Here is a 26,495-nt window from a genome sequence, read left to right as displayed (position 1 = left end):
TTTTTGCGCATTTAAAGGACATTACGCATAGCAAAAACGATGTTATTTAGCACCGCCGCGTCTTTAAACGTCCACACTGCGTCGTTTATTTTCCTCGGTGCTTGTAATGAACGGATTGCTTTTGACCGGAACGTTTGACGGGTTGCTGAAGATGAATGGACCATGAATGTGGACACGGGGAATGACAAGGGGGTGTCCCGCTTTAAAATCTAAACATGTACCGGGATAAATCTGCATGTATTATGAGTGATCTCTCATATTGACACGTCCAGTGCGTGTGAGGTGAGTGAGTGAGTGTGTGTGTGTGTGTGTGTATGCGTGTGAGAGCGAGCGGGCGCGCGCGCGCGTGTATCCATCGCCTGTAGTCTATAGATCTGTGTTACTGCGCCAGGATGGAGATGACGCAAATGACCCAGCTCCCCAAAAAGTGTTTCAAGACGAACATGGCGGCAACTTAACACAGGACCCAAGATGATGATGATGATGATGGTGATGATGAACAGCAGAGAAGATCGAAGGCAATCCGCCCAGATAGGGAAAGAGCAGCTCGTTCAGCGTCTTTCCTTCCCTTGAGGAGATACGGGGACACAGGCAGGAGCTTCGGGAACAGAGGAAGCATGTTGTCACACAGAAAGCGCTTTTTCTCCGGGGAGCCATGCGGAATAACGGAGATATGACCGCGCGCGGCTTTATCTAGCCCAGAGAGTCGGATACAGCTGCCGGGAGCGCTGTTTAACGGGAGGAAAACATTACAAATCAATGCATTTTGTGGCAGAGGAGCCGTCGCGGTGGAGTCGGCCAGTGCTGCTCTTTCCTGAAATATGACCAGGGGTGCTTGGACGTGTCGGCAGCAAGATGACGGCTTAAAAATCTGCTTCGCACCCCGAGAGGACCAAAAGCCATTATTCACCGATTCGGAAAGGGCCCAGAGATGGCGACTGTCCTTAGCCTCTCTTTTGTTTATCACCGTTTTGCTCTCTGATCATCTGTGGTTCTGCGCCGAGGCGAAACTGACGAGGACGCGAGACAAACGGATGGCGCACACGAACCATATACTTTCATCCAGCCATCAGAGAGAGCAGAGTTTTAATTTTTTAGGCAATTCTACCAAACCTCTGTGGAGACTTGAAACTTGTCATCCTGACAGCCTCTCCAAAAACTGCTTGACTTTCGCCGAGGCGGAAGCCGTGTGCTCGGGCCTCTCCGAGTCGAACCTGAGCGATTTCTATCTTTCTTTTTGTAACTCCTACTCGCTTTTGGATTTGTTTCTCGGGTTTACGAGTCCGGACAATTTGAACTGTAGCCTGGACATGGCTGATGCGTCGGGATGCAGCCAGTGCGTTCAGGCTTACCAACGCTACGACCGACGAGCTCAGGAGAAATACCAAGAGTTTGAGCTTTTGGTTCAGAAATATGAAACGGATGTATATTCGGTGCGGACATGCATGGAAGAGTGCACGGTAGGCGTACGCTGCCTTTCCCTTTGGTGTTGGTTTGTTTGTTGACTGCTAGTAACATAAGCTCATGTGTATACTGTGTCTTACCACATTTATTTCACGTTAAGTGTATGAAAAAGCACTACATGTACGGTCCGGTGTTTTGTCATCTGCGCGCGAGAACGCGCGCGGATACACGGTGTGCGCGCGCACTTGTGGATTAACTAGAGGTGGATTCTTATTGGCACCTTGAATGCACAAGTTCAACAATGTGTTTTACTGTGTGGTGTGTGCAGGTGATTCCTTCCTCAGTTGTATCAAATTTATGCAAATCCACTAAAGCGCATAGCCTATAATGGATGATCCATGATACGAATTAGTAGTGCTGGGCAACTAATCAAACATAGCTACTAACCAAACTAAACTGAATGCTAGTGGTTAGGAAAGGTTGCATTTCAACCACCCCTTATTTTTATAAATATATATAAAAAAAATAGTCAGATGTAATTTGATAATTTTATGTTATACATTTTTATTATTTAAAAAAAAAAGCCTACAATTGGAATACTATATTGCCAGTTAGTGTGAGTGTGCCCACGTGACAGCACTAGTTGAAACAGTGGGAATACCGTTGTACAGTATTAGATGGTTATGCCATAGTACTTATCATGTAGTGACTTATTACTTTATATACAATACTGTATTCATATACCTTGGAATAGCAAATGGTATTTCAAAGAGAAACATACATGACCATAATGCATTTGGTACCTAAAGTGTTATTGTGTGTTGTTATTGTTTTTTAAATATTATTATGGTAAATGTAATGGTTTAGTGAGCGTCAACTCTACTCTACTAACTTAATCAACAAAATAGCTTGGCTAATAAGAAATGTAGTTAAACTGGTTAGATTAGTCTTCCGGACTTTGTTTTCTGAGCTGGTTTTGGGCAATATCGGCATGCCAGGCAAAAAGGAGACCACCTTAAAGCAGAAAACTGTCTTAGGTTTGTTTAAGAGGCTTTTGTCCACAGGGGTTGCTCTCATAGTTGGTAATTACCTCAGTATGGAAGGACGAAGCTGAGGGCATGTCCTCTCATTTGAAACAGTCTGAGATTTATGGTTCTAGGTGTCCTGCAATCTGGAAAGAGATAGAACAACGCAAAGATTGCATGTGTGAGAGAGGGAGAGGGAGATGGCGCAGTGCTTTATGGAATTTCAATAACGTTAATAGCGCAGCAGTTATTTTTCTGTGTAATCCCCGGAAGGCTATTCTGTTCATGCCATTGTTCAGGTGTTTTTCCTCCTCCACTTCAGTCATGGCGTTGAGTAACATTGCCGTTGCACATGCATGAAATAGGACTGTTGCTCTTTATAGAGCCGCCGTCAATGCAAAGAAGAACATATGAAGCATGTCATTCTCAAACGATTAGCTATGTCAAGGTTTTTGAGTTCATATTTCCTGTGCTGTGGGTTGAGAAAACAAAGGCAAAATGTCCTGCTAAACCTACTGCAGGGCACTTTGTAAAGTACATTACACACTGTTTCAGTGAGTGTGCTGCATATTGTTGCATCTCTCTCTTTCTCTTTTATTTTCTTACTTTCACTTGCATTCTTTATTTATGTACTTACGGTTTTGCTAAGGTTTACAGGCGAGAGTGACTTGGTCCTTGTCCATGGTGCTGAAACAAGTACATAGTAATGAATAAAACACATAATCACACCTGGAAATGCAGAACAACAACAATTCCGATTTCACACCCCATTTTCTCCCTAGTAACAGTCTAAAATATTTAATTAAAGCTGTATTTACTTCTAGGTGCTGCAATGCTGTAAAACATTTTTAAACATGCTGTTTGTGGCTGAACATTACAGAATTGGTATTATTTTAATAAATAAAATGTTGCTGTGTTTTGGATGCTAATATACTGTAAGTAGTTAATTACAGTGATTTAAAGAATGTCTCTTTAAGCATCAAGAGAGAACATGCTATATTGTGAACATAGTCATGGCTAAAGGGTGTTTCTGTGCACTTGGGATTGACAAAATGGATTATACAGCAGAACTTTGAGACTTTATTGGTTTTACTGTATTAAAAATTCAAATAGAATTACCTAGGTAAATGTATTAAGTAGCAGCCTTCCTTGATAACAGCATAACATTGTGATTAAATAATAGTAATAATACAAATGATGATGATGATGATCCACATGTGTTTTGCATTAGAGTTGTTAATGTATTGAGGATTATTAGCTTGCCTGGAATGCTGTATTAACCTAAATTAAATGATCAAATTATATCTGTTTACTAATTCATTTTGATAACACTTAGGCCCTGTCCACATGGAGATGCATTTAGCTGTATCAGCGTTTCGTCCAGACGGTTCCGGCATTTTAGGAGCCCGAAACCAGTATTTTTTCAAATCGGGTCCCAGAGTGGATAAATCTGAAACGACACCCTTGCATTTTCGTGTGTACAGCCAATCCATATATTTTGTGAAACGGTGATGTCATCACACCACGTCCCGCAGGGTAAAGACTAGAAGGGAGACAGCTACGGCCACTGGGCATGCTCACATCAATATTGTGTCATTTAATTACTGTATTTGCATTATTGTAAGGGTATGTTTAGGGTTGGGGTAGGTGTAAGCATGAATAAAACACAGTCTGGTAAGTAGCACATTTATTTATTGTTATTTTATTGTGAGATTTTGCCTCACTTCCGACCATTGCTGTACCCGTCTTCTCCGTTTTTAGTGTATTTCTGTGGCAGAATTACAGCGCCACATACTGTTCTGGCATGTATACTACATCGTTTTGAGTCAGTTTCAGTGGTTTCGTGTGTACGCAGATATTTCTTGAGGCGAGGGAACAAAAGAGATTGGAAAGCTCTGGCTTTGTGTGGATGTGGCATTAAGTTTTGGGACCAATTCTCACTATTAATTAGTTGCTTATTAGTTTTACACATTACTAGTATATTGGCTGTTTATTAGTACTTATAAAGCACATATTAATGCCTTTTTCTACATGACCATATTCACATCCCCTAATCCTACCCAATACCTAAACTTGACCACTACAACAACTACTTACTAACTATTTATAAGCAGTAAATTAGGAGTTATTTAGGAGTCAAATGTTGTAGTTATTAGTGACAATGTGTCCCCCAAACTAAAGTGTGACCTTCATTTTTTTGTAAAAAGTGTATAGGGTCGTCAGCGACCCGAGGTTTGTAATAGTGTAAGTATATTTTTTTTCTGCATAACAATAATTGAATCGTTGATGACTCAAGTGCAGTTCACCTCTAGTCAAGTCAAGTCTCCTTTGTTTACAATATATAGCGCTTTTTAAAATACAGATTGTTTCAAAGCAACTGCATTGATAACAGGAAAGATATCAATCAAATATTAGTGTCATTTTTGATGGCGGATCTGGTGATGAAGCTGTCAGTGATCAAAAGATTTATTTTGAAGATGTTGAAAATGATAGTCTTGAGAAGATAATTGAGAGTTTCTGAATGTACTGGGGAAAACAGCGACAATGGTAAAAAGCATCTTCTCAAATCGAACTCCAGAAGTTCCAAAAGGAAACAAAATATGCTTTATTTTATTATTCAGCAATTGTTATTAAAATATCAGGAGAGTTTTATTCTATTGTGGCGGTTAGAGATCCATCCCTGTTAGATATAGATCCGGGTCGCTAAAGACCCGAATATGTAAACGATTGCCGAAACGTATGCATTAAGGGTTAAAATATACTTAAATGAATATAATATATTGATTTACCATGTCTTAGTTTTTATAAATTCCAGCTTAACCCTTGTATGGTGTTCGGGTCTGTTGGACCCATTTTCATTTTTTATCACAAGAAAAATGATCCGATTAATTATTTATTTAAACTGAGACTCATTGGCCTTGGCTCATTTTCTGTGAGGAATATATATCAGAACACATTTTCAATGTCCACACACTGTACACCCCCCCTACACATTTATATTACACACAGGATGTTCGGGTCCACTGGACCCGTGGCTAATACAAGTGTGGAAATTGTAGGTCCTGTGTACCTTTACTCTGTCCTCCTCCTGTCAGGGCCTGCTGTTAGTGTGTGTATGTTCATGTATATGGTTTATGAGGACACAAATGTGTATAATGACATGGGTATTACAAAGTAAACATGGTTTATGACGACATCTGTGTCCTCATACTAAAACGTCATACTCATACTTTTTTGAAATAAAAAAAACCCCAAAAGTTTTCTGTGATTGGTAGGTTAAGGGGTAGGGTTAGTGTAGTGGGATAGATTATACAGTTTGTACATTAGAAAAACCATTATGCCTATGGAGAGTAACCATACACCACATATCAAAGTGAGTAAGTGTGTGTGTGTGTGTGGGCATGTTTTCGTGAAATATTAGGACACAAATGTGTATAATGACATGGGTATGACATAGTTATTACAAAAAGAGGGTGAAATATGAGGACGTTCCCCATGTCCTCACTTTTCAAAATGCTTATAAATCACACAGAACAAGTTTTTTTTTCACAGAAAGTGAACTGCACAGTCTCCTGTGAGGGTTAGGTTTAGGGGTTGGGGCAGTGTAAGGGGATAGAAAATACGGTTTGCAAAGTATAAAAACCAGTACGCCTATGGAATGTCCTCACATTTCACAAAAACAAACATGTGTGTGTGTGTGTGTGTGTGTGTGTGTGTGTGTGTGTGTGTGTGTGTGTGTGTGTGCATGTGCGTGCATGAGTGTGTGTGTGTGTGTGCGAGAGGGATTGTGTGTAAGTGTGAGAGAGTGCAGAGTGAGTTTTGTTTCTACCCCTGCCGTTCCCACACGAGGTTGCAATTCTTAAATGTGATCTAACAAAGGTATAGAGAAAATATTAACCATATATGCTGTTTATATTGCTTGTAATTGGGATGAAGTAAACATCTGTTGAGTATTTTAACATAAAATTTTTGGATTGTGTTGAATTAAAAACCCCAAAATTCAGCGGGTCCACCAGACCCACGAACACTGGCTGAATAACAAAAATATGAACACCACACAAGAGTTAAATCAGTTTAGAAATAAAACTGAAGCATTAATATGGAATATGCTCAAACGGCATACTATAGCTCTCACCAGTTATTTACACTACTTCAGATGGCAGGCAAATCCAATGCATAATCCATATTAATCCATAGATTGTTTAGACACTACCCAAAATTACTCTTCCATATCCCAGTCCAAAATCCAAGGCTGTAAAGAACCTAAGGCAGAACAGCAACTATCTGTAGGAAATAGATTCATAATCCTCCATCTGTCTAAATGTGTGTGCATGCATGTTTGAGAGGGAGTTGAGGAAAGTAGAAGAAAACGAAGAGAGAAATTTGTATTTTGTTACCTCTACCCTAGTTTCAGCCTGAGGCTGCGTGGGCCGCCCACAGTCCGTTCACTGACCATGTGATGCATACTGCACACAAATCTACCAAGCTCTAATCTGATTGGCCAGCTTTAAGCAACATCCATATGTGTGTGTGTTTTTTTTTATCAGTTCACCTGCAAAAAGTTGTGTTTACAAGATATTCGTGAGCAGAAATACCCAGTATATTCTACTTAGTTTTCCTTATAGCTGTGAAATAATTTGTATTTATTAATCTAATAAAAGGACATACATTCTGATAAGAGTCTATACACATTAACTGTTATTTTTATAGTGTTTTCTGTGCAACCATGAATTTTCTATTATTATAGTGTAATAACTCTGTTCTGAAACAGGAGCTATAAACAAAACTAATTGTGATTGGTCACTTTACATGTCAATCATAGAGTCTCTTCCTGTGTAAGTGGGTGGTTCTTGGCCAGAATACGCAGCAATGTGTACCGGATCTTAAGCTGTTAGTCAAACGTCTGGCTAAACAAGACCACTATTTCACAAGAACGCTTAGTGGAGACATGCTTGTTCTTGCCAGGCTTTTTGTCGGTTAGAATGATTCAGATTGACTGATGTTGATTGACAGCTGCTAGTGGATGTGAAGGGGCCCAGGTGTCCTCCTTTGAACATGAGCAGGTTTTTTTGTCAGAGGGTCTGTCTCAGGTCAGCTTTAGAGGAGACTTGAATTTGTTAACTCTGTAAAGCCTCACATAAAGCCTCTTTTTAAATGGAACCGTTTAGTAAATCTTTAGACAACCTAAAAATAATTTTAAATATTTGAAGTTGTGTGTTATTTTTTGAGTATCTTGATACATAAGACTTTTATGGCTCATATAGTATAAGATATAAGAGGATAGATAGATAGATAGAAGATAGATAGATAGATAGATAGATAGATAGATAGATAGATAGATAGATAGATAGATAGATAGATAGATAGATAGATAGATAGATAGATAGATAGATAGATAGATAGATAGATAGATAGATAGATAGATAGATAGATAGATAGATAGATAGATACTGAGGAAACATGTAAAATGTGGTGTAGTTTCTGATATTTATATGGTCAAAAAGTAAGATAAAATTCTTTTGTTTTTTATTGTGCGGCCAAAACATATAATGCAATATAATACAATGATGATTGAGAGATGTACAAATAACCACATTCCTCAAAAGCCTGATGTTTCGTATTTGATACTCACATTTAAAAAAATTTATCTATGGATAATCAAATAAGTTACTTCAGTCCAAAATGATTACTAACAATATAACTGTATAAAAATAAGTACACTGAACAAAATGTTTAGTCCGAATGTACATCATGTGATAACATCTAAAACAACTGGTTTTGTAAAAAAATTAATAAATAATGTAAGAGTACTGTTTATAACTGAATTCAACCAATCTGAAAAAAAAAAAACATAAACATAACTAAACATAACTGTCAGTAGATATAACCTGATTTCTCCAGTAAGGTATAACTTTTAGTTGATCTTTTTTGTTTTATATGATGAAAGTCCGTTTGCACCTTGATATAAACACACAGAAAAGGATTTCATTATCCTCACTTTACTTAATTGAATTGAATTGAATTCATTTTTACACACAATTTTTAATTCAAAATAAATCTTGTTGGGTCAACACAATTGAATTGGTTTAGGTCAACTTAATTAACTCTATTTTATTTAATATTTTTATTTAATATTTTCTTATTTAATATCTTATTAATATTTTCTTATTTTCTTTAAATTAATAAATTTGATTACTCTTAATTTTCTAACAAGTAGTATCATCATTACACATCATTATACACAATGTTTATAATGAACCACTAATAAAATACTGGTGTCAGTATACGGACATTAGCATAGCACATTGAGTGCCAACAGCATAAGCACAAGCGCTCTTCAGCACAATGGTAACCACAAAATCCACTGAATAATTTTTGTTGACAGCTAACTGGGCTGTGTTTCACAAAAGCAGCATAAGCCAAGTAGATTGTAGAGCCATTGCCACCAATGGTCTATAATCAACTTAGCTCACGATGCTTTCGAGAAACACAGCCCAGTTAGTTGTCAACAAAAATTATTCATGTCGTTTTTACACATGAATTAAGAAAACTTCAACTTCAGAGCAGATGTCCTGTAGCAGACACGAGTCAAGACTATACTGCCCTCTAGAGGTCTGGTGCAATCGTAGTGTGCATGTGTCGAAAGGGGGCCATTTTAGAATAATAAAAAAATGGCCTTGTGCTTGCTAAAAAAGTATAAACTCAGATGGCAGAAGGCATGTAGAACAGTGTGTACAACAGGTTCCTTAGCAAAGTTTTGATCATGTTGATCATTTATAGGACTTTTTTGCATTTTCAATTTGATACAGTTAATTTTTGCTTGGATGAGAATTTTTCTGTGATCTGCATACATAAAAACCCTTGTATTTAACAAGAGCTCACTAAAAAGCCTTTTAATGTTTAACAAGAAGACATTTGTAATCAACATACTAAATACTTGGTCTACAGAGAATGACTGGAATTGATACCTTGTTTTGTGTGTGTGTGTGTGTGTGTGTGTGTGTGTGTGTGTGTGTGTTTGCATTGTAAGCTGTGTGTGAATCACAGCTCTCCTTTTGTCCTCCTTTTCATCAGCTAATCAGCGACAAAAATGCAGACTGTAAAAATTGTTGGAAGAATCAAGTCGTCCTAACGGTATAAAAATCTGATTCTGGGGAATTGGCCGCCTTTTAACACAATCTGAATTGCAAATCTATTCTTATGTTCGTGTGACCTTTGCGCAAGCACTGCACTTTGTGTTTGAATTGTGGAATGTCAGTTTAATGACCCATGCACTTCTTGAAGTGAAATTATATTTCGGGGGAAAACAATCATATCTCTCTTTGTCTCTTTTTCCCTTTTTTTCAAAGCGTCTTTTCCACTTCTTCTCCCTCTCCATGTGTGTTTGCTCGCCTCCTCACCTTCGTGGCCTGCGCATTGTTGCACACAAGTGGGGAGATAATGACATTTTGGCGAGAAGCTGCCCTCTTGACAGCACGACAGTGTGACTTTGTAAGGGCGCTTTATTCACTTCCTAAGCCATGGCGACTGCAGAGGGAGCAGAATCCGGCACTCCGCATCCTCTTCCCCAGGGCATTAAATATGTATGGGACTAAAGAGGCATGGACCTGCCGGATCTCTGTTTGCAAGGAAAATTAATGAGACGGAAAGACAGCGATTTCCACCGTGCTGCCCCATGTACGCATCCGGGAACAGGGACTTTTGGCACTGAATATCAGTGGTGATTAACATACTGAGGGTGGGTTTACACCTTGTGGAGATCCATCATTTAATCATGAAGAGATCTTAAGGTGAAGTGTGATGTCTGTGGATCTACCAGCACAATTATTATTATTTTCAAGCTGATTTCCTGAACACTCTCCCTTCACCTACCACAATAGTCAATAGCTAAATTCACGTCATTGGCCAATTTTGCTATATCAAGCTGGTCAAGATGTACACTGTAAAAACTGTTACTTAAATTCTACTCAAAAAAATTAAGGCAACATTTTCCAACTACTTTTTGTAAGTTTAGTGAACTTCTTGGTATTTTGAGTTGGTAAAAATCAGTATTATGTATTTTACTGTATGCTAAAAAATCAAGTAGAGTCTACAAGATAAAGCAAAACATTTGAGTTGAACCATTGTGACAAAGAGCAGCATATTGACCAAATCATACTTAGTTAAAATAAGTAACATTTAAAATAAAAAATTAAACTTTTTAATTTTAATTAATTAATTAATTTACTCTCATTAATTAAGAAAAAATATTTCTTCAATCAATCCACTTGAAATAATTAGTTAGCATTGAAAAAATAATAACAATCTTGCATATATCCTTACAAGGACATGAAAATAAAACACAGGGAAGCCGGATCACGGCATCTGACACAAAATAACTGACTTCAGCTTCAATCCGTAAGTGCACAGTACATCTTAGTATGTATTAAAACATTTTACCATAAAATGGTTTATATAACAGAACTTCTGAACTGCAGCCAATTAACAATTAAACATTCAGAACAATCTTCTGAAAAACTCTTGAAAACACAATGAGATTGCCATTTATGAGTGCGAGGCTGGCATTTTTTAGTGTCATGAATCGGGAGGAAGGTTTTGGGTGCGGTGTGTCAAGTCCCACAAAAAGTCTTTGGAACACCTCAAATGTTTTGCAGAGTTGTGGTGGATACTGCAGGTTCAGAGCATATGTCATCCCCAGAAGCAGGCAACATGCCCTGGCCAGATTTCCAAGATCAGTAAGGACTGGGATTCCCTCAATGATGATGCCCACTGCATCTGGTTCACGGCAGACATATATCTGCATATTGCTCATTTTCAAGTCCTTGTGGACACTGCTCTCTGTTTTTCCCTGTATGAGACATAAACAGAACAATAAGTGACAACAGAGAACGATCTTCAAAAGCCTTCAATAAAATCACACATTTAAAGTTCACAAAAGGTTTTAAGTTTGGTCGAGCCAGCTCCTGCACAGAAAGCCTGGCCTGTTGAACTGGCTTCATAGTACAACTTTCAGTACAGTGTCACTTGACACAACAAACCTGCTAGACTACATCACATACACAAGTCACCTCCAAGGCCTAAATCCTCAAAGGGGAGAGGGGTTCAGCCGGTAACACATAGGTGTGGTTAAGTAAAAGTATCTGAAAATGCCACTCTTACAGTTATATCATCAGATGATTCCCACTAAGCAAAGTTATGTCCAAAAGACATCTTTGTCACTAGAGGTGTACGTTGAAAAGATGTCCACTGAGGAGCCAGAATGAAAGTTTTTATGATGTCTGTTTTGGACGTGTTCTGCACGTCTGATATAGACGTTCATGGAACCTCAAGGTTAAACACTAGTTCAAATGTGCTCATTGTTTCTATTTGTAATTGCAAAGCAACTCACAAACAGAGTGTGTTTGTCCAAAAATCATGAAAATAAAAGAAACTTTGCTCACACCTTTGGACACTTCATATCAGTCTTTGCTGGTACAACAGCACTGCATAATTTACAAGGCCATCCCATCTGTCATTAAAAATTAGAAAGGGATGATAATTTAGTTTTTTTCCCCGACTCTCAATAACTGACTTTTGGTTACCTTAATTCTAAATGACAGATAACAACAAACCTCTGAAACATTTACCTAAATTCCACCTACTAAAGAGCTTACCTACTCCTTGAATCCCTCCTCCCAGTTGATCTGATGGTCTTCTAAAGAAGCAACACAAATGAAAGAAGAGTTTATTTCTGAAAACATCAGGATCATTGATGTTATTGCAATGCAAAATAAATATTTAATCTTTTTACTTGAACAAATGGTTTCAAAATATTTCAAACAAATATATCAACAGATTAAGTTAAAGCGTTTAAAAACTGATAAAACAATGTTAAAGCGGACTAGGTCCATAAACAGCTGCTTTGCAACACACACGTATACATATTTACGAATTTTCATGATACCACATTGCGTGCCCCCGGCTCAATTTTGTTGTGATTTTTTTTTAATGACAATTTGCTGTTGGTGTATTAGCCTAAAACAACTTGCTCGCCAGATTGTTGATCTAAATAGCCCTATGTTGTTAGAAATACATCCCATGCAAAAAGAGATTAACACGGTTGCCATATTGCTTTATGTTACACTTACTCTCGCATCAGCTATTGTGTAAACAGTAGGGTTGGGTACCGTTCACATTTTAATTGGTACCTGCGATTTGGTACTGAAGAGATACATCAAGAACTGTAAAGAAACTGTAGGTTATTTATAGAAGTGTTAATTGACATTATGCCAGAGCTACCTTGGTCTGCCATTGTCTGTGATGTTTGTTTACTGTAATATTTACCAGTAAATATAGGCTATAGCTACTTAATTAATTGAATTCATAAAAACAACTATATTATTAATTTTTTCTTTTTAATTCAATTTCTATAAAAAGATTTCCCACAAATTCTGTGTTGTGTATTTTCTGGTAATCAAATTAAGATAATATTAATTTATACTTAATGAAACTTTTTTTGTCAAACAAAGCTGCACAACTGAACTTTATACTGTTAAAATTAAAACATGAAAGAAAAATTTATATATTACTTAAAAAATAAAGTTTTGATAGTTTATAATTATTACATTAGTGTTAGTATTATTATTACACTGCGACGTCTCTAAACTCTACTGAACAATAGTGATATATTTCTCAAGTTAAACCAAACTTTTATTTTGCCGTGTAAATTATACCTCTGAGTTTGTGTGTGTGTGTCTTTCAATATGAACGTCAAGTAAATACCTCGTCCATTTCTCCAAACGGACAAGGCATTTACTTGACGTTCAGACTGAAAACCAGATCATACCACTGATTTAGACACGCAAAGGGGTTGCCGGTGTGATGAGATGTACTAATATCAGTCTGCTCGGGCAGATTTGGCTCAAAGTCGTGCACCTTCGGATGTGCGCTGTTGCAATTACCTCATTTTTTGCCGCGCGTGCGCGCACCCCACCACCCCCACCCCAGTTTTACGCGATTCACATAAATGACCCAATTAACCAAAAAAACGGTGATTGTTGCCGAAAAGCGACAAGTTTGCAGGTCTGCTACAAACCTAGCAGTTAACATAACTTTTAACGTTAATGACAAGACCTTCGGTAAGGCCTCATGCGGTGCCTGCAAAACTGACAAACTTAACGTTTCTGTCTGAAACCAGGCGAGGCTTTTACATTTTATAGTTCAATAAATGTGTGCTCATTCGGCTAAACCTTACTTTATGCAATGTAAATAGTTACTTACATCGGTTGCACGTTGTATAACCCTCAAAAACTCCACAGAAATCCGAGACTGGTCCGGTACAGGTGACAAAGAGCAACGATCTCGTTGTTCTGCTGCAGCATGTGGGCGGGTCGTGACGTTTTGCTTTGGATATAAACACTTAAATAGAGTTTTGTAGAAGCATTTTATTGTGAAGGTCAGTAAAATCATTTTTTTGAAAGGTAATAATAAGTTACAAATACATTCACACTTTTTACTTATGTAAAACTTAAATTAATTCAAAAAGAAAAGGGAATCAATTTATTGGAATAAATATACTTTTTAAAATAAATTCCTACAGACAACACCCTTGAAGGACTTTTTACAGTGTACATAGTGATGTCCTGATAGTGCCACAGTGATTGCACTTTTTTGGGCAACCAATTTACAAATTAATGGCAAAAAAAAAAAAAAAAGTGTTACCAGAAGATCACTGTGAAAAAAATATGGTAACAACAATTTAGTTTTTACGAATTTAACTTCAATTAACAGTAAAAAACAAGAACTTATATTTACATGTACATGTCTTCATTTTGATGATAAGCATAGAATTGTTTTAAGTCTTCACGGAAGAGATGAGTTTTTAGCTGTCTTTTTGACTATTGTCAGGGATTCTGCATTCTGGATGGAGGCGGGGAGATCGTTCCACCAGCAAGGAACAGTGAACAAAAATGTTCTGGAGAGTGATTTTGAGCCTCTCTGTGATGGTACCACGAGCCGTCTCTCATTTACCAATCGCAAGTTTCTGGTAGGGATGTAGACTAGTAAGAGTGAGAGGAAGTAGGAGGGTGCTGAGCCTGTGGTAGATCTGTAAGCAAGCATCAATGCCTTGAACTTGATGCAAGCAGCAAGTGGTAGCCAGTGCAGAAAGATAAAGAGAGGTGCGACGTGGGCCATTTTGGGCTCGTTGAAGACAAGACGTGCTTCAGCTTTCTGAATCATTTGAAGAGGTTTGATTGCACATTATGGAAGTCCACAAGAGCATTGCAGTAATCAAGCCTAGAAATGACCAGGGCCTGGACCAGAAGATGTGTTGCATCAGGAAAGGCCTGACCTTCCTTATGTTGTGTAGTGCAAACCTGCAAGAGCTGTCTTTGCAATGCGGTCTTTGAAGGTCAGTTGGCCCGCAAAGATTACTCCAAGATTTCTGACTGACCGTGATGGGGTAATTGATGATGAACCTAGCTGGATGGTGAAATTGTGCTGTAGAGTTGGATTGGCAGGGAAGATGAGAAGCTCAGTCTTTGCCAGGTTGAGCTGCAGGTTATGTTATTTCATTCATGCCGAGATGTCCGCCAGACAGCTTGAGATTTGTGCAGCTACTGTGGGATCATCTGGTTGAAATGAAAGATAGAGCTGTGTGTCATCAGCATAGCAATGGCAGGAGAAACCATGTGCCTTTATGATGGGTCCCAGTGATGTAGTGTATGTGGAGAAGAGGAGAGGTCCAAGTACTGAACCCTGAGGAACTCCAGTGATCTGTTAATATGCTTTGAATACCTCCCCACTCCGGGCAAGCCTAAAAGACCTACCTGTGAGTTCCTGTGATGCCTAGTCACAGGAACTCCACAGGAACAAGAAGTATATAATGTTAGGTGTTCTTAGTGTTATAATGTTATTAGGTAAATACTAATATGTAGAAGATGCACTTCTATGCAGTGTCGTGGACACAAATACAAAACACCATCAACAAGTGACACTAAATGCAATAAACATTATATTAACAAAATAAGATGAAAATATTTAATGAAAAATCATCAAATGTGAAGTTTCACACAGGGAATTCTGGGAATATAAATTTACTGTAAATTATAAGATATGTTCTTTCGAAAATGTTTCACTTTCGAAACAGCATTTTACTGTAAAATTGCATTACGTTCTGTTGGATATTTTTTCATTGTATATTGTAAGGAATCTTACTGTTAGTGTTAACCAATTAATAGGTTTTCACCATAGTAGTTTTAGTCTTTTACCATTAAAATTGCATTTTTTACAGTGTACAGTTGGCACTATATATTAAACTCGGATAGAAAAAAAGTATTTGAACATCCAAAAATATCACACAATTAGTGTCACCAATACCTGCTTGGATTATTCGTATTTATATGGAGAACAATGAAAAATCCACCTAATTCACAAAACAAGCATGCACATTAGCTCTTAACCTGGTTCTAATGTTAATGAATTGGGAGTGCTCTAAATGAGTGAATGTGTCCTCAAGGTTAGTCATTTGCATAAAACACGCCCAAACCATCTCACTATAAGGGATTTCCTCACAAACTTTCTTTTACAGTCTTTTTTTCACTCTCAGCAAACATATGATGCTCTCTAAAGATGCACTCTTGACGGAAATCATGAGCAGCAAGATCCTCGAGCAATGTCAAGTGCGTCATTGTCAAAACGAGTTCTAACACAATAAGTACCTTTTATACAGTTTGCAGACCTCTCTTTAGCCAGCTGTAGCTAAATTTGCATAATTTTTTGAACACAAATGAAGTCAATATACAATTACATCTTAATGCCTTTATAAGGCCATCTTCTAGACTAGAGTATAAGGCCATCTTCTAGACTAGAGTATATTATTTATGCGTATATGTGTGGTTTAAAGGCACAATATGTAAGATTTTTGGATTAATTTTTATAATTTGATTTTAAATTGGATATATTTTGTTGACTTGTGTACTTATCCTAAATGTTTCCAAGACTATTTAAATCCAGAGAAATAAGCAATTTTAACCAGGACACGCGTTACCTTCAATTTCCGGTTTTACCAAGGAAACACAAAAGACGCTTTAATATATTATGTGTTTTATTAGAAAGGTGAGCAACTGTTTTTATACATTCATTGATAGAAAACGAATTATTGTTATACAGATGTCATACACATGACCAGAAGAAGCAGAAGCGGTTGTCTGCGGCATTATAAAAACTCAAGGCGTCATCAAGCTACTCCTTTGTTTTGAATAAGCGACCTCTAGCAGTGAAAGTTACATATTGTACCTTTAAGTTGTTCCTGCATTTAAAAAAAAATATATACAATTTAGAAAGAATTTTAGTACTGATCATTTATTTTAGTCCCTGTTCCTTGTAATTGAACAAAATTGAGTCCTTATTTTATGCCCAGCAGAAGAACGCAAGCTTATGAACAAAGTTTTTGTATAAACTATTCCTTTAAATATAAGCAACTCATGCACAATCCACATGAGAAATATCCTCTCCACTGTACAGGCACATCAGAGCATCATTACTGTTATGGAAATATTTCTTAACCTCACCTACCTGTACACCAACACGCCCACCCACGCACACTCTCACACACACTGAACCCGAAGTAGAGAAAGAAACTGGCAAGTGTGAGTGTTTACTCTCCTCAGGTAGAGAATAATCTAGCAGCAGGGTTCGGTCACCTGCATCTAGGCACAAAAAAAAAAACACATGGCCATAAACACACAGTAACCAGACCTTTCATTTAGCCCTGCCACTGCCCGAGCAGCAGGAATCTCCTTAATCCTTTCCAACTAGAACGGTCTCCAAATCGTTGAAATCAATGCTTCCTGCTCGAGTCCTCTTTAACCTTTCCAGGAAGGGCAGATGGCGAAAGGAGGGCTGGCGGACGAGGCTTCTTTGGCTCAGAGGCTCATATGCCACTCCGTGTCCCTGGAGTTGGCTTATCGTCCTCAGCCCTGGGGCCTTTTTGACACGGCACAGAGGCTCAGCGGAAAGCCAGAGGACAAAGCCAAGGATCACGATCCTATTCTACTGCCGCTGCACGGGCCAGAGATGCGCTCCCGGCACTCGTGTGATCGTTGTTTCCCCTGCCTGGAACACTTGTAAAACCACGAGCAATTACTGTCACCTCTGTGCACACATGGGCGTATTTACCGATGTGTTGTGAATTCCCATTTAGAGACAAGACAGATATGAAATGGAAGATAAATGAAGTTGGATGTGGGAGGTGTCTTTCCCTGTTGAAGTGAATGATCATAAGAGAGCATAATGTTATTTGTTTCATTACGACGAGTTCAATGAGGAAACAAGTTAAAATAGACAGAAATGGGTGTGAAACGGCATGTTACTGTAAAGAGACTGAATATACAGATAGATCAGAGAAAGAATGAAACAGATGTTGCCATAGAATTGTCTTCCCTGTTGTGATGTATATCACGGTGAAAAAAAAAGAAGTAGGGCATGTCAAGTGATGTCATGTGAGTGGCAGGTTGTCCCGCCCTCGCACCAGTAAACACAGCATCAGAGAAGTCCCTGCAAGAGGGAGGGGAAGTTATTTTGAGGGTTAAAGATTATATGGGGAAAATAATGATGTGCACAGATAAATCATTTATAATAAATACTGCAATATTCCATAAAAAAAAAAGAATTTTCCATCTTGATTTCATGGTGACTTTAATGGCACGTAAATCGACTCACCTTACATTTGGGTTTGCTGAAGTTTTTTTTTTTTTCAAGACACCCACGTATAGATTTTTGTGAGAATTTCAGCGGTTGGCTCAGCACAGTCATTATAATGAACTGAATCCAGGTTACTGCCAAAAATTCAGGGCTCAACATTAATTGATGGCCCAAGGCCCAGGGCCGGTGTGAGAGAGATTCAGAAAGGTTGACCACTTCTCCACTTCTCCTATTGGGCCAGCGCTATTTATTACATTTTTGATCATGTGTGTGATTTTTTTTATGCTTTGTTTTTTTTTTTTGGAAGTAGCACCAGACCTTTTCTTCCATATTGTGGCTAGGGAACTTTTAAGGGCACAGACCAAAGTACGTCGGTACCAGGGACGTCACTAGGATTGGAAGACTTGCGAGAAGAGGGTATTTGTAACTTGCGTTTGCAAAATCTTTGCTCTCACATCTAGAGCTACACTTATGTCAACAACCAGTCAAGAAAACAAGATGTTAACAAGTAAAACGTGACAGACATATCCTCTTCTTCCATTTCTACTCTGTTAAAGAAAAGTTACTGTAATGTTAGCTTTTAGACACATCAAAGCTGCATGGGGGAATTTACTTAGGCCAGACTTTGCTCCTGATGAGTTACTATAAGCAATGACTTAAATGCTATCTGTCTGCTCATATAAATGTATGATGAAGTAATAGCATACTATATCTAATTCCTCTCTATATAAGATAAGTTGTCCACAGAATGCTATTTAATTACACAGAACCGCATGTATTCAACCCATTTTTGAGCTAAAATACAAATATAGTGTTTTGACATCGACAACCCAAGTGCATTTTACCTCAAACTTGCGACTAGTAACTTTCTGAAGTAGCAATCACTTCTCGGGTCGACATTAACACACTGACAACATTATATTCTGAATTAAAAATATTTTTATACCACTTTTTAATGTGTGATTGTGTAAAGGTGTTCACGAGATACCAACCTTTCGTGAACTTGCTTTCAACGTCGAACACTCGTTCTCATGAAGACGGCGGTGTGCACGGAGGGGAGGGGCTGTGTGTGTGTGTGTGTGTGTGGGGCGCGCATGTATGTGAGAGACGCAGGGAAAGGAAATGCAGCTGAACGTTATTTGCTCTATGAAAGACATTGATAAAGACGAAAACTAAGGACATTTAATCTATCATTTTATTTTAGTTCGTTTTGCCAAACACACAAAGGTTAGTTATCGTTTTTTTGTAATGCCTCGTTTTTATTTTTATTTCAGTTAACGACAACCCACCTAGTTTTCGTTTTTTCGTTAACGATTATAATCTTGGTAACGACGAGACGAGATGAATCCTCCAGTTACTTGCAGTAGCGTTCCGGTCTGCAACGCTCTGAAAGCTGCCACAGTTCACACCAATGCAACGAGACGGTGCGGTGCATCATCTTGATAGCACAACGACTCTTTGTACTTCTGTCCAACTTCCGACTTTTCGGCTGTTTTTTTGTAGCTGGATATATCATGTGTTGCGTCTAAATATGAATGAGGATACGGTTATTGGTAAATCAAATTGTTATTGTTGTTCTTATTATCATTTAGGGGGGGCTTAGGAACATTTTGGAGTAGATTCAGCCCCCCTAAAATAGGCCTAACGACGTCCCTGGTCGGTACTAACAAGTCACATTAAATCAATCGTGCCAAATTTGAGAACGCATCTGGTGATATAGACTAGTGTCTGTGAATATTAAACCGAAAAAGACTATTTAAATACGAATTCTGCATGTCCTGCATGTCTCTGTGTGAATGAATGGTGCAGACGAGCGGTTTAATTTACCACACACACCCAACCCTTTGAGTGTAAATGAATATTGAACAAAAAAAGTAGGTCCGTGACTTAATTCTATCAATCGGTTGTTTGGAAGGAGACAGATCTGAATGTGAGTTTGCTGTCGACGGTAAGAAAGGGGCGGAGTTTAAGCAGACGAAATGTTTGGAGAAGTCGGGAATATGCCAATAGTCAATTTTACTGTGACTGGAAGATGTAAAATGACATTTTGATTAAAAAATACCAGGCCAAAATAAACATATGAACAACTGAATTGTTCACAATAAGATCAATAACATGCATTTAGAAAATCAATAGATTTTATTCAGATTTTTACCATTTGTTTTCTCTGACATTTGGTTGCAAAACAGTTCTTTTTTTAGTCGCATGTATGACCTGTGATTGGCCGTATATGACATAACACTAGAATAGAACACATAAATAAGCATGGATACACATGACACACACTTCTTGCCACACACACATTAAATCAAACAAGCAGTAATTGTGTATCTCTGGAGTGCTGTTTCCTGCAGGTCCAGGCCTGGCACTTTCTTCCGGTCTAATTCAATTTGTGACCTCCTGATTCTCTCTGCTGTACTTAGTGCTAAAGCGAGGAACCATCTCTCTCTGTGTGTTTACATGCCTCATCCACTGCTGGAGCCTAAGTTTTCTGTTGTACTTGCTCTAGAAGAGGTGGTTTAGTCTCTGAGGCTCACTCTCTAAAACTCGAGTACCAAAAAAAAATCTTTCTTTCCCCATCTATCCTTCACAGTCGGTCTCAGATCTATATGTCAGATTAGCTCTATATTTCTATTACAGGCTAGAGCTAATCCGACATATAGATCTGAGACGGACTGCGAAGGATAGATGGGGAAAGAAAGATTTTTTTTTATTATTGGTACGAGAGTGAGTGTCTGAGACTAAATCACCTCTCCTAGAGCAAGTACTACAGAAGACTTCAGCTCCAGCATTGTCCACACAGGCCCAGACAGACTCCCTGAGGTCCCTCAGGACTGTCTCTAGAACATGGCAGTTAAGACAAGCCTTTCTTCCTTCTGTCTTCCCGCATCTCTCTTCTTCTCCTGAGTGGGGGACGGCTGCATGCTCTACCAGCGATCTGTTTTACCGAACTAATCCTTCCTGTAGGCTACAGTCTGTTAGAGGACATGTATAAAACCTCTGAAATCTAGAAATCTGCACTCTTAAATACCATACAATTAGTTCAGGTTGTGAATTACAACGTTAACGTCATTAATAAGCAGCACAATCTCATAAGGGAAACGTCGCTGTAGAGCTGAAGATATTATCACTTGTTTGAATGACGCACAACATAGAAGCAGATACAACTGATATTTGAGGTATTGAGATATTTGAGGGTGGAAATCATGAAACCTGTAAAGAACCTGTCATATTTCACAACAAAATCAAAAGAAGGAAATAAGAATTAAACTACTGTTCATAAGTTTGGGGTTTGTAAGGTTTTTTAGGAAATGTTATTTTGAAAGAAGTCTATTTTATTTGATAAAAATACAGTAAAAACAAGAATATTGTGATTTGAATATATTTTAAAATGAATTCCTATGATGGCAAAGCTGGATTTTTAGCATCGTTACTCCTTCAGAAATCATTCTAATCTGCTGATTTGATGCTTAAGAAACTTCTTATTATTATCAATGTTGAAAACAGTTGTGCTGATTAATATTTTTGTGGAAACCATGATACCATCAGGATATTTGATGAATAGAAAGTTCAAAAGAACAAAATAAATATTTTGTAACATCATACATTTCTTTACCATTGCTTTTGATTAATTTAATGCATCCTGTCTGAATACAAAGAATTTATTTCTTTCCAGAAAAAGATCTCATAGAAAATTAAGCTTATTTTTGAGATTGTTAGACATTCCCAGGGCTATTAGAGTTTTTGCATCATGCTTTTTCTTAATTTTATGAAAATTCTGTATATTTTCCACCCAAAAATCTCTTTAGTAAACTGTACAAACGGGTCTCAGTTTCTTTCTTTTTTTTACTTTTTGTTGTTGGTGTAATGATACTAATTATATAACACTCTGAATTGCTGTGTTGATTTGCTTTGCATCTTGCATCTTGAACCAGAGCTCCACATAAAAAAACAAAAACAAACGTGTCATAATTAGTACTTACACCGATCAGGTATAACATTATTCCTAATATTGTGTTGGTCACCCTTTTGCTGGCAAAACAGCCCTGACCTGTTGTGGCAGACTCCACTAAACACCTGAAGGTGTGCTGTGGTATCTGGCACCATGATGTTAGCAGCAGATTCTTTAAGTCCTGTAAGTTGTGAGGTGGGGCCTCCATGGATCAGACTTGTTTGTTCAGCACATCCCACAGGTGCTCGATTGGATTAAGATTTGGGGAACTTGGAGGCCAAGTCAACATCTCAGACTCATTGTTGAGCTCCTCAAACCGTTCCTGAACCATTTTTGCATTGTGGCAGGACACATTATCCTGTTGAAATAGGCCACAGCCACCAGGGAATACCGTTTCCATGAAAGAGTGTACATGGTCTGCAACAATGCTTAGGTTGGTGGTACGTGTCAAAGTAACATCCACATGGATGGCAGGACCCAAGGTTTCGCAGCAGAACATTTCCCAAAGCATCACACTGCCTCCGCCGCCTTGCCTTCTTGCCATAGAGCATCCTGGTGCCATGTGTTCCCCAGGTAAGTGACGCATATCCCATATGATGTAAAAGAAAACATGATTCATCAGACAAGGCCACCTTCTTCCATTGCTCTGTGGTCCAGTTCTGATGCTCACGTGCCCACTGTTGCCACTTTCAGCCATAGACAGGGGTTAGCATGGGCACCCTGACTGGTCTGCAGCTATGCAGCCCCATACGCAACAAACTGCGATGCACTGTGTATTCTGACACCTTTCAATCAGAACCAGCATTAACTTCTTGAGCAATTTGAGCTACAGTAGCTTGTCTGTTTGATCGGACCACATGGGTCAGCCTTCACTCCTCAAGTGCATTAATGAGCCTTGGCCGCCCATGACCCTAAAGCCGGTTCACCACTGTTCCTTCCTTGGACTACTTTTGATAGATACTGATCACTGCAGACCGGGAACACCCCACAAGTGCTGCAGTTTAGCCATCTAGCCATCGCAGTCGTCCAGCCATCACAATTTGGCCCTTGTCAAACTTGCTCAAATCCTTAGACTTGCCCATTTTTCCTGCTTCTAACACATCAAGTTTGAGGACAAAATGTTCGCTTGCTGCCTAATATATCCCACCCACTAACAGGTGCCGTGATGAAGAGATAATCAGTGTTATTCCCTTCACCTGTCATAATGTTATGCCTGATCGGCGTATATTTCATCCAAAGCTATTTATAGCTAATTAATAAGCTATTATAAGCTATTTATGGTACAATAATTCCAGAGACAATACCCTGAAGCAAGTTAAGTGCCTTGCTCAGTAACTCTCTAGTTAATGGGTGTCAATTACCAGACGATTACTATTGTGTAATCAGTTGGGCCGCATGGAACAAAGGAGTCAAGGTTTGGGTAATTAGCATAGTCCAGTTAGCCCACTGACGGCCATTAAAAACTAGCCATGTACTCTGACAAATTTCATCATATACTCCTAAAGATAATGGTTCTTTTGCTGTTTGGCGCCGTTTACAATACAGCGTTTCTGTTTTTTAAACAGCGTTTTAAAATGAAAAATATCCTCGTCTACACTGGCGTTTCCATTGCGTTTCAGAAACGATCTCTGTCTACACTGCACAACCGAAAACGCACATCATATGACGGTTCCTGCACACTAGGCATTCGAGTACAAGTGTAAATGGTTGCCTCTTGCGCGTGTAACAAGGGGCATCTGCAGTATTATACAATACAGTGTTTAACTGCACAATGGCTGCTAAAAAGGACCACAACCCTTAGGAAAAATAACCATGGTTTTATTATAGTAAAAGTGTAGTAGCCATGTTTTTTTTGGCTAATTAATTACCATTTATATAACCACAGTTTTACCACAAATACCATGGTTAAACTATGGTTAGAGTAGCAAAACCATGGTTAATTTGTGGTTACCATGGTTTAACTACAATAAACATGTTTTTTTGTTTTATTTGTAGTAAAACCATCGTTCATTTTTGTAAGGGAAAGTCAGTAAAGTTTGCAGTTCCATCTCCGTGTTATTGTTCACATGGTCATCAAGGCTGGTACGTTACAGAGATGTTCAGACAGATACGCTGTACCGATTCTTTCTGAAAACAGCCAAACTCGTAGAGCTGTGCAGTGGGCGGAGCTAAAGAGTCACAAGCACACACACACACACAATACATCATGGCATTATCACTGGATAACTTTCAATTCACTATACGTTCGTGTTGCACACACACACACAATACATCATGGCATTATCACTGGATAACTTTCAATTCACTATACGTTCGTGTTGTTTACATTGCATGCACTTGCGCACCGATTGCCAAAAAAACACAGACATTTGATGCAGTTTTACTCACCGCCTGCGGTTTCGACTCATGACCGGGAACAAACAAACACTCTTGTAGAACTCTGTTGCTGCTCCGGAAGAACTAACTGCATCCACTGTTTCCTTAACACTCGGAAGCTGAACAAGGTTAGCTTTCCGTCACAATCAAAAACTACTTGTTTAGTGACATTGTTGATTTCGTATTGTTGAAGAGTGCTGTGTGGTGCAGAGATACAAATTGTCTTGATGTGAAACCCAGCATAATTTAAAATACTACTGTTAATGTGTGAAGAAATGTAGTTTTAAGACTTTTCAGGCGATAATATACTTTTGTAAAGCTCAAATCTGTGGTTTATTTATAAAGAGAACGCCTATTTGAATATTTTATCTGCCGTTTTCGGAGTTTTGAGATCCAGTTGATCAGCGGGGAGCTCAGCGCTCATTAACCCCACGGAGAGCAGCCTTTCCTCTGCTAGTCCTTCTGACATTTGCCGCTGGCTCTAATGTCCTGTGGAGGTTAAACACGAGATATAATTCTGTAATGGGTGATCTTTGGTCTTATGGATCAATCATTTGTTCCCTGGCAAATCGTTTAGGCTGAGGGCTAAGTGAAGTTTCATTACTTTATATTTTTAGGCTATTTAACTTTACATTACCATTGTAGCCTACTAGCACTGACTTTGTATGTGACTGAATTGTTTTCTTCATTTCTTGCATAGCTTCTTATACCTTTTACTTATACTTTTATAATGGCTATTATTGATCATACATGAACTTACATTTAACAAAAAGAGACTGGGTTGTTTTATGTCATTTTTTATTTTATTACAGCGATAATCATATATGCACACTTGTCTGAACCACATATTAATATGTTTAATATTGTTTTAAATTTAAACGAAAAGGGGCAGAGTTGTGTTTTATGAAATAATGGATATTATTGTAGACTAAAATATACATACAGAGATAACCAGCACCTTCTCCACTTTCAGGTCTTGCTACTCACTTGATCAGCTGTCAAAAAGGCGCTTGACGTAGGACGTTTTTATCAGAAAAAAAAAACTTTTTTCAACTTGAAAAGAGCTGAGCTGCAGAAAAAGATTAAAAAAAGATTTAAAAAAGCGCTCATGACTTTTTTGAAAACACGGTTTACTCCATAGGATTATAATGTAAAACAGACGCTGGCAGCTTCAAAAAAGACGTCAAGTTGAACACGCCCTTAGGGCTGCGTTTCCCAAAAGTACTGTAATACAATAGCCACCAATGGTCTGTACGATTAATTTAGGCATACAATGCTTTTGGGAAATGTAGCCCTGGTCTGATATTGTCGTTTTCAGGTAGCACAATGTGGGCAGCCATGCCATCCTTTTTAAAAGTCTCAGTTTTGGTCTGTTTACACTGAAACACAACCCCATAGTTTTCAAACTAAAATGGGGTCTGCAGCGTTTTCAAAAGTCTCTGTTTTTGAGGTTCGAAAACGCCGGCGTAGTGTAGATGACTGTAGCAGAAGGTATGCGTTTTAAAACGAAAACACACATGTGTAAATAGGGCCTAAATAATAATGCAATGCAAGTAGAACCCAATAATTTTGACCCAGCTTTAAAGTATTTGACAGAGGCACCAACTTTAGTGGCTGAAATGGCTCTTTTTTTTGCATTTGAGTTGTCTTGTAATTGTCTCTGGTGAATCTACACAAGACTGCCGGAAACTGAGGATCGTCCATAGGGACTGAGGTGGCTGTTTAGCTGGAGGTGCTGTGCTGTAGGTAATTAAAATCAGTGTGTGCTGGTTATAATGGATTAGAATAAAACAGAGCAACTCATTAAGGCTCTCTCTTGAGAGAACTATGAGCAAAGGGAACAGTATTTATTTATATGACCCTGAGAGGAAGACTTCAGTCAAATCTGACTAACAGATGTCATGGCAATCCTGTATTGACCTGTGTGCCGGGAGACCTCAAACACACTTGAGGTCACTCAGAGCCATTGATGAGGTCAGCTTGCTTTCTCTCCCTCTTCATCGGTTCCTCTTGCATCTCTGAAGCTGAAGTCTAATTTAATTAGAGCGATGTTG

At 38.4% G+C, this 26,495-nt stretch overlaps 1 protein-coding gene across 1 annotated transcript in view; it reads left to right on the top strand.

Annotated features, from left to right (window-relative positions):
* Positions 1-305: 305 nt before the first annotated feature.
* nalf1b (NALCN channel auxiliary factor 1b) overlaps positions 306-26,495 on the top strand; it is a 175,869-nt gene continuing 149,679 nt past the window's right edge. The window contains exon 1 of the mRNA XM_079820661.1: positions 306-1,460. Within this exon, the coding sequence (XP_079676787.1) occupies positions 822-1,460 (639 nt within the window). The 5' untranslated portion in view covers positions 306-821. The remainder of the gene's footprint in view (positions 1,461-26,495) is intronic.

This window comes from Gobio gobio (assembly GCF_949357685.1).
Source record: "Gobio gobio genome assembly, chromosome: 7".
NCBI lineage: Eukaryota > Metazoa > Chordata > Actinopteri > Cypriniformes > Gobionidae > Gobio > Gobio gobio.
This window is presented reverse-complemented; position numbering and strand designations above follow the sequence as displayed.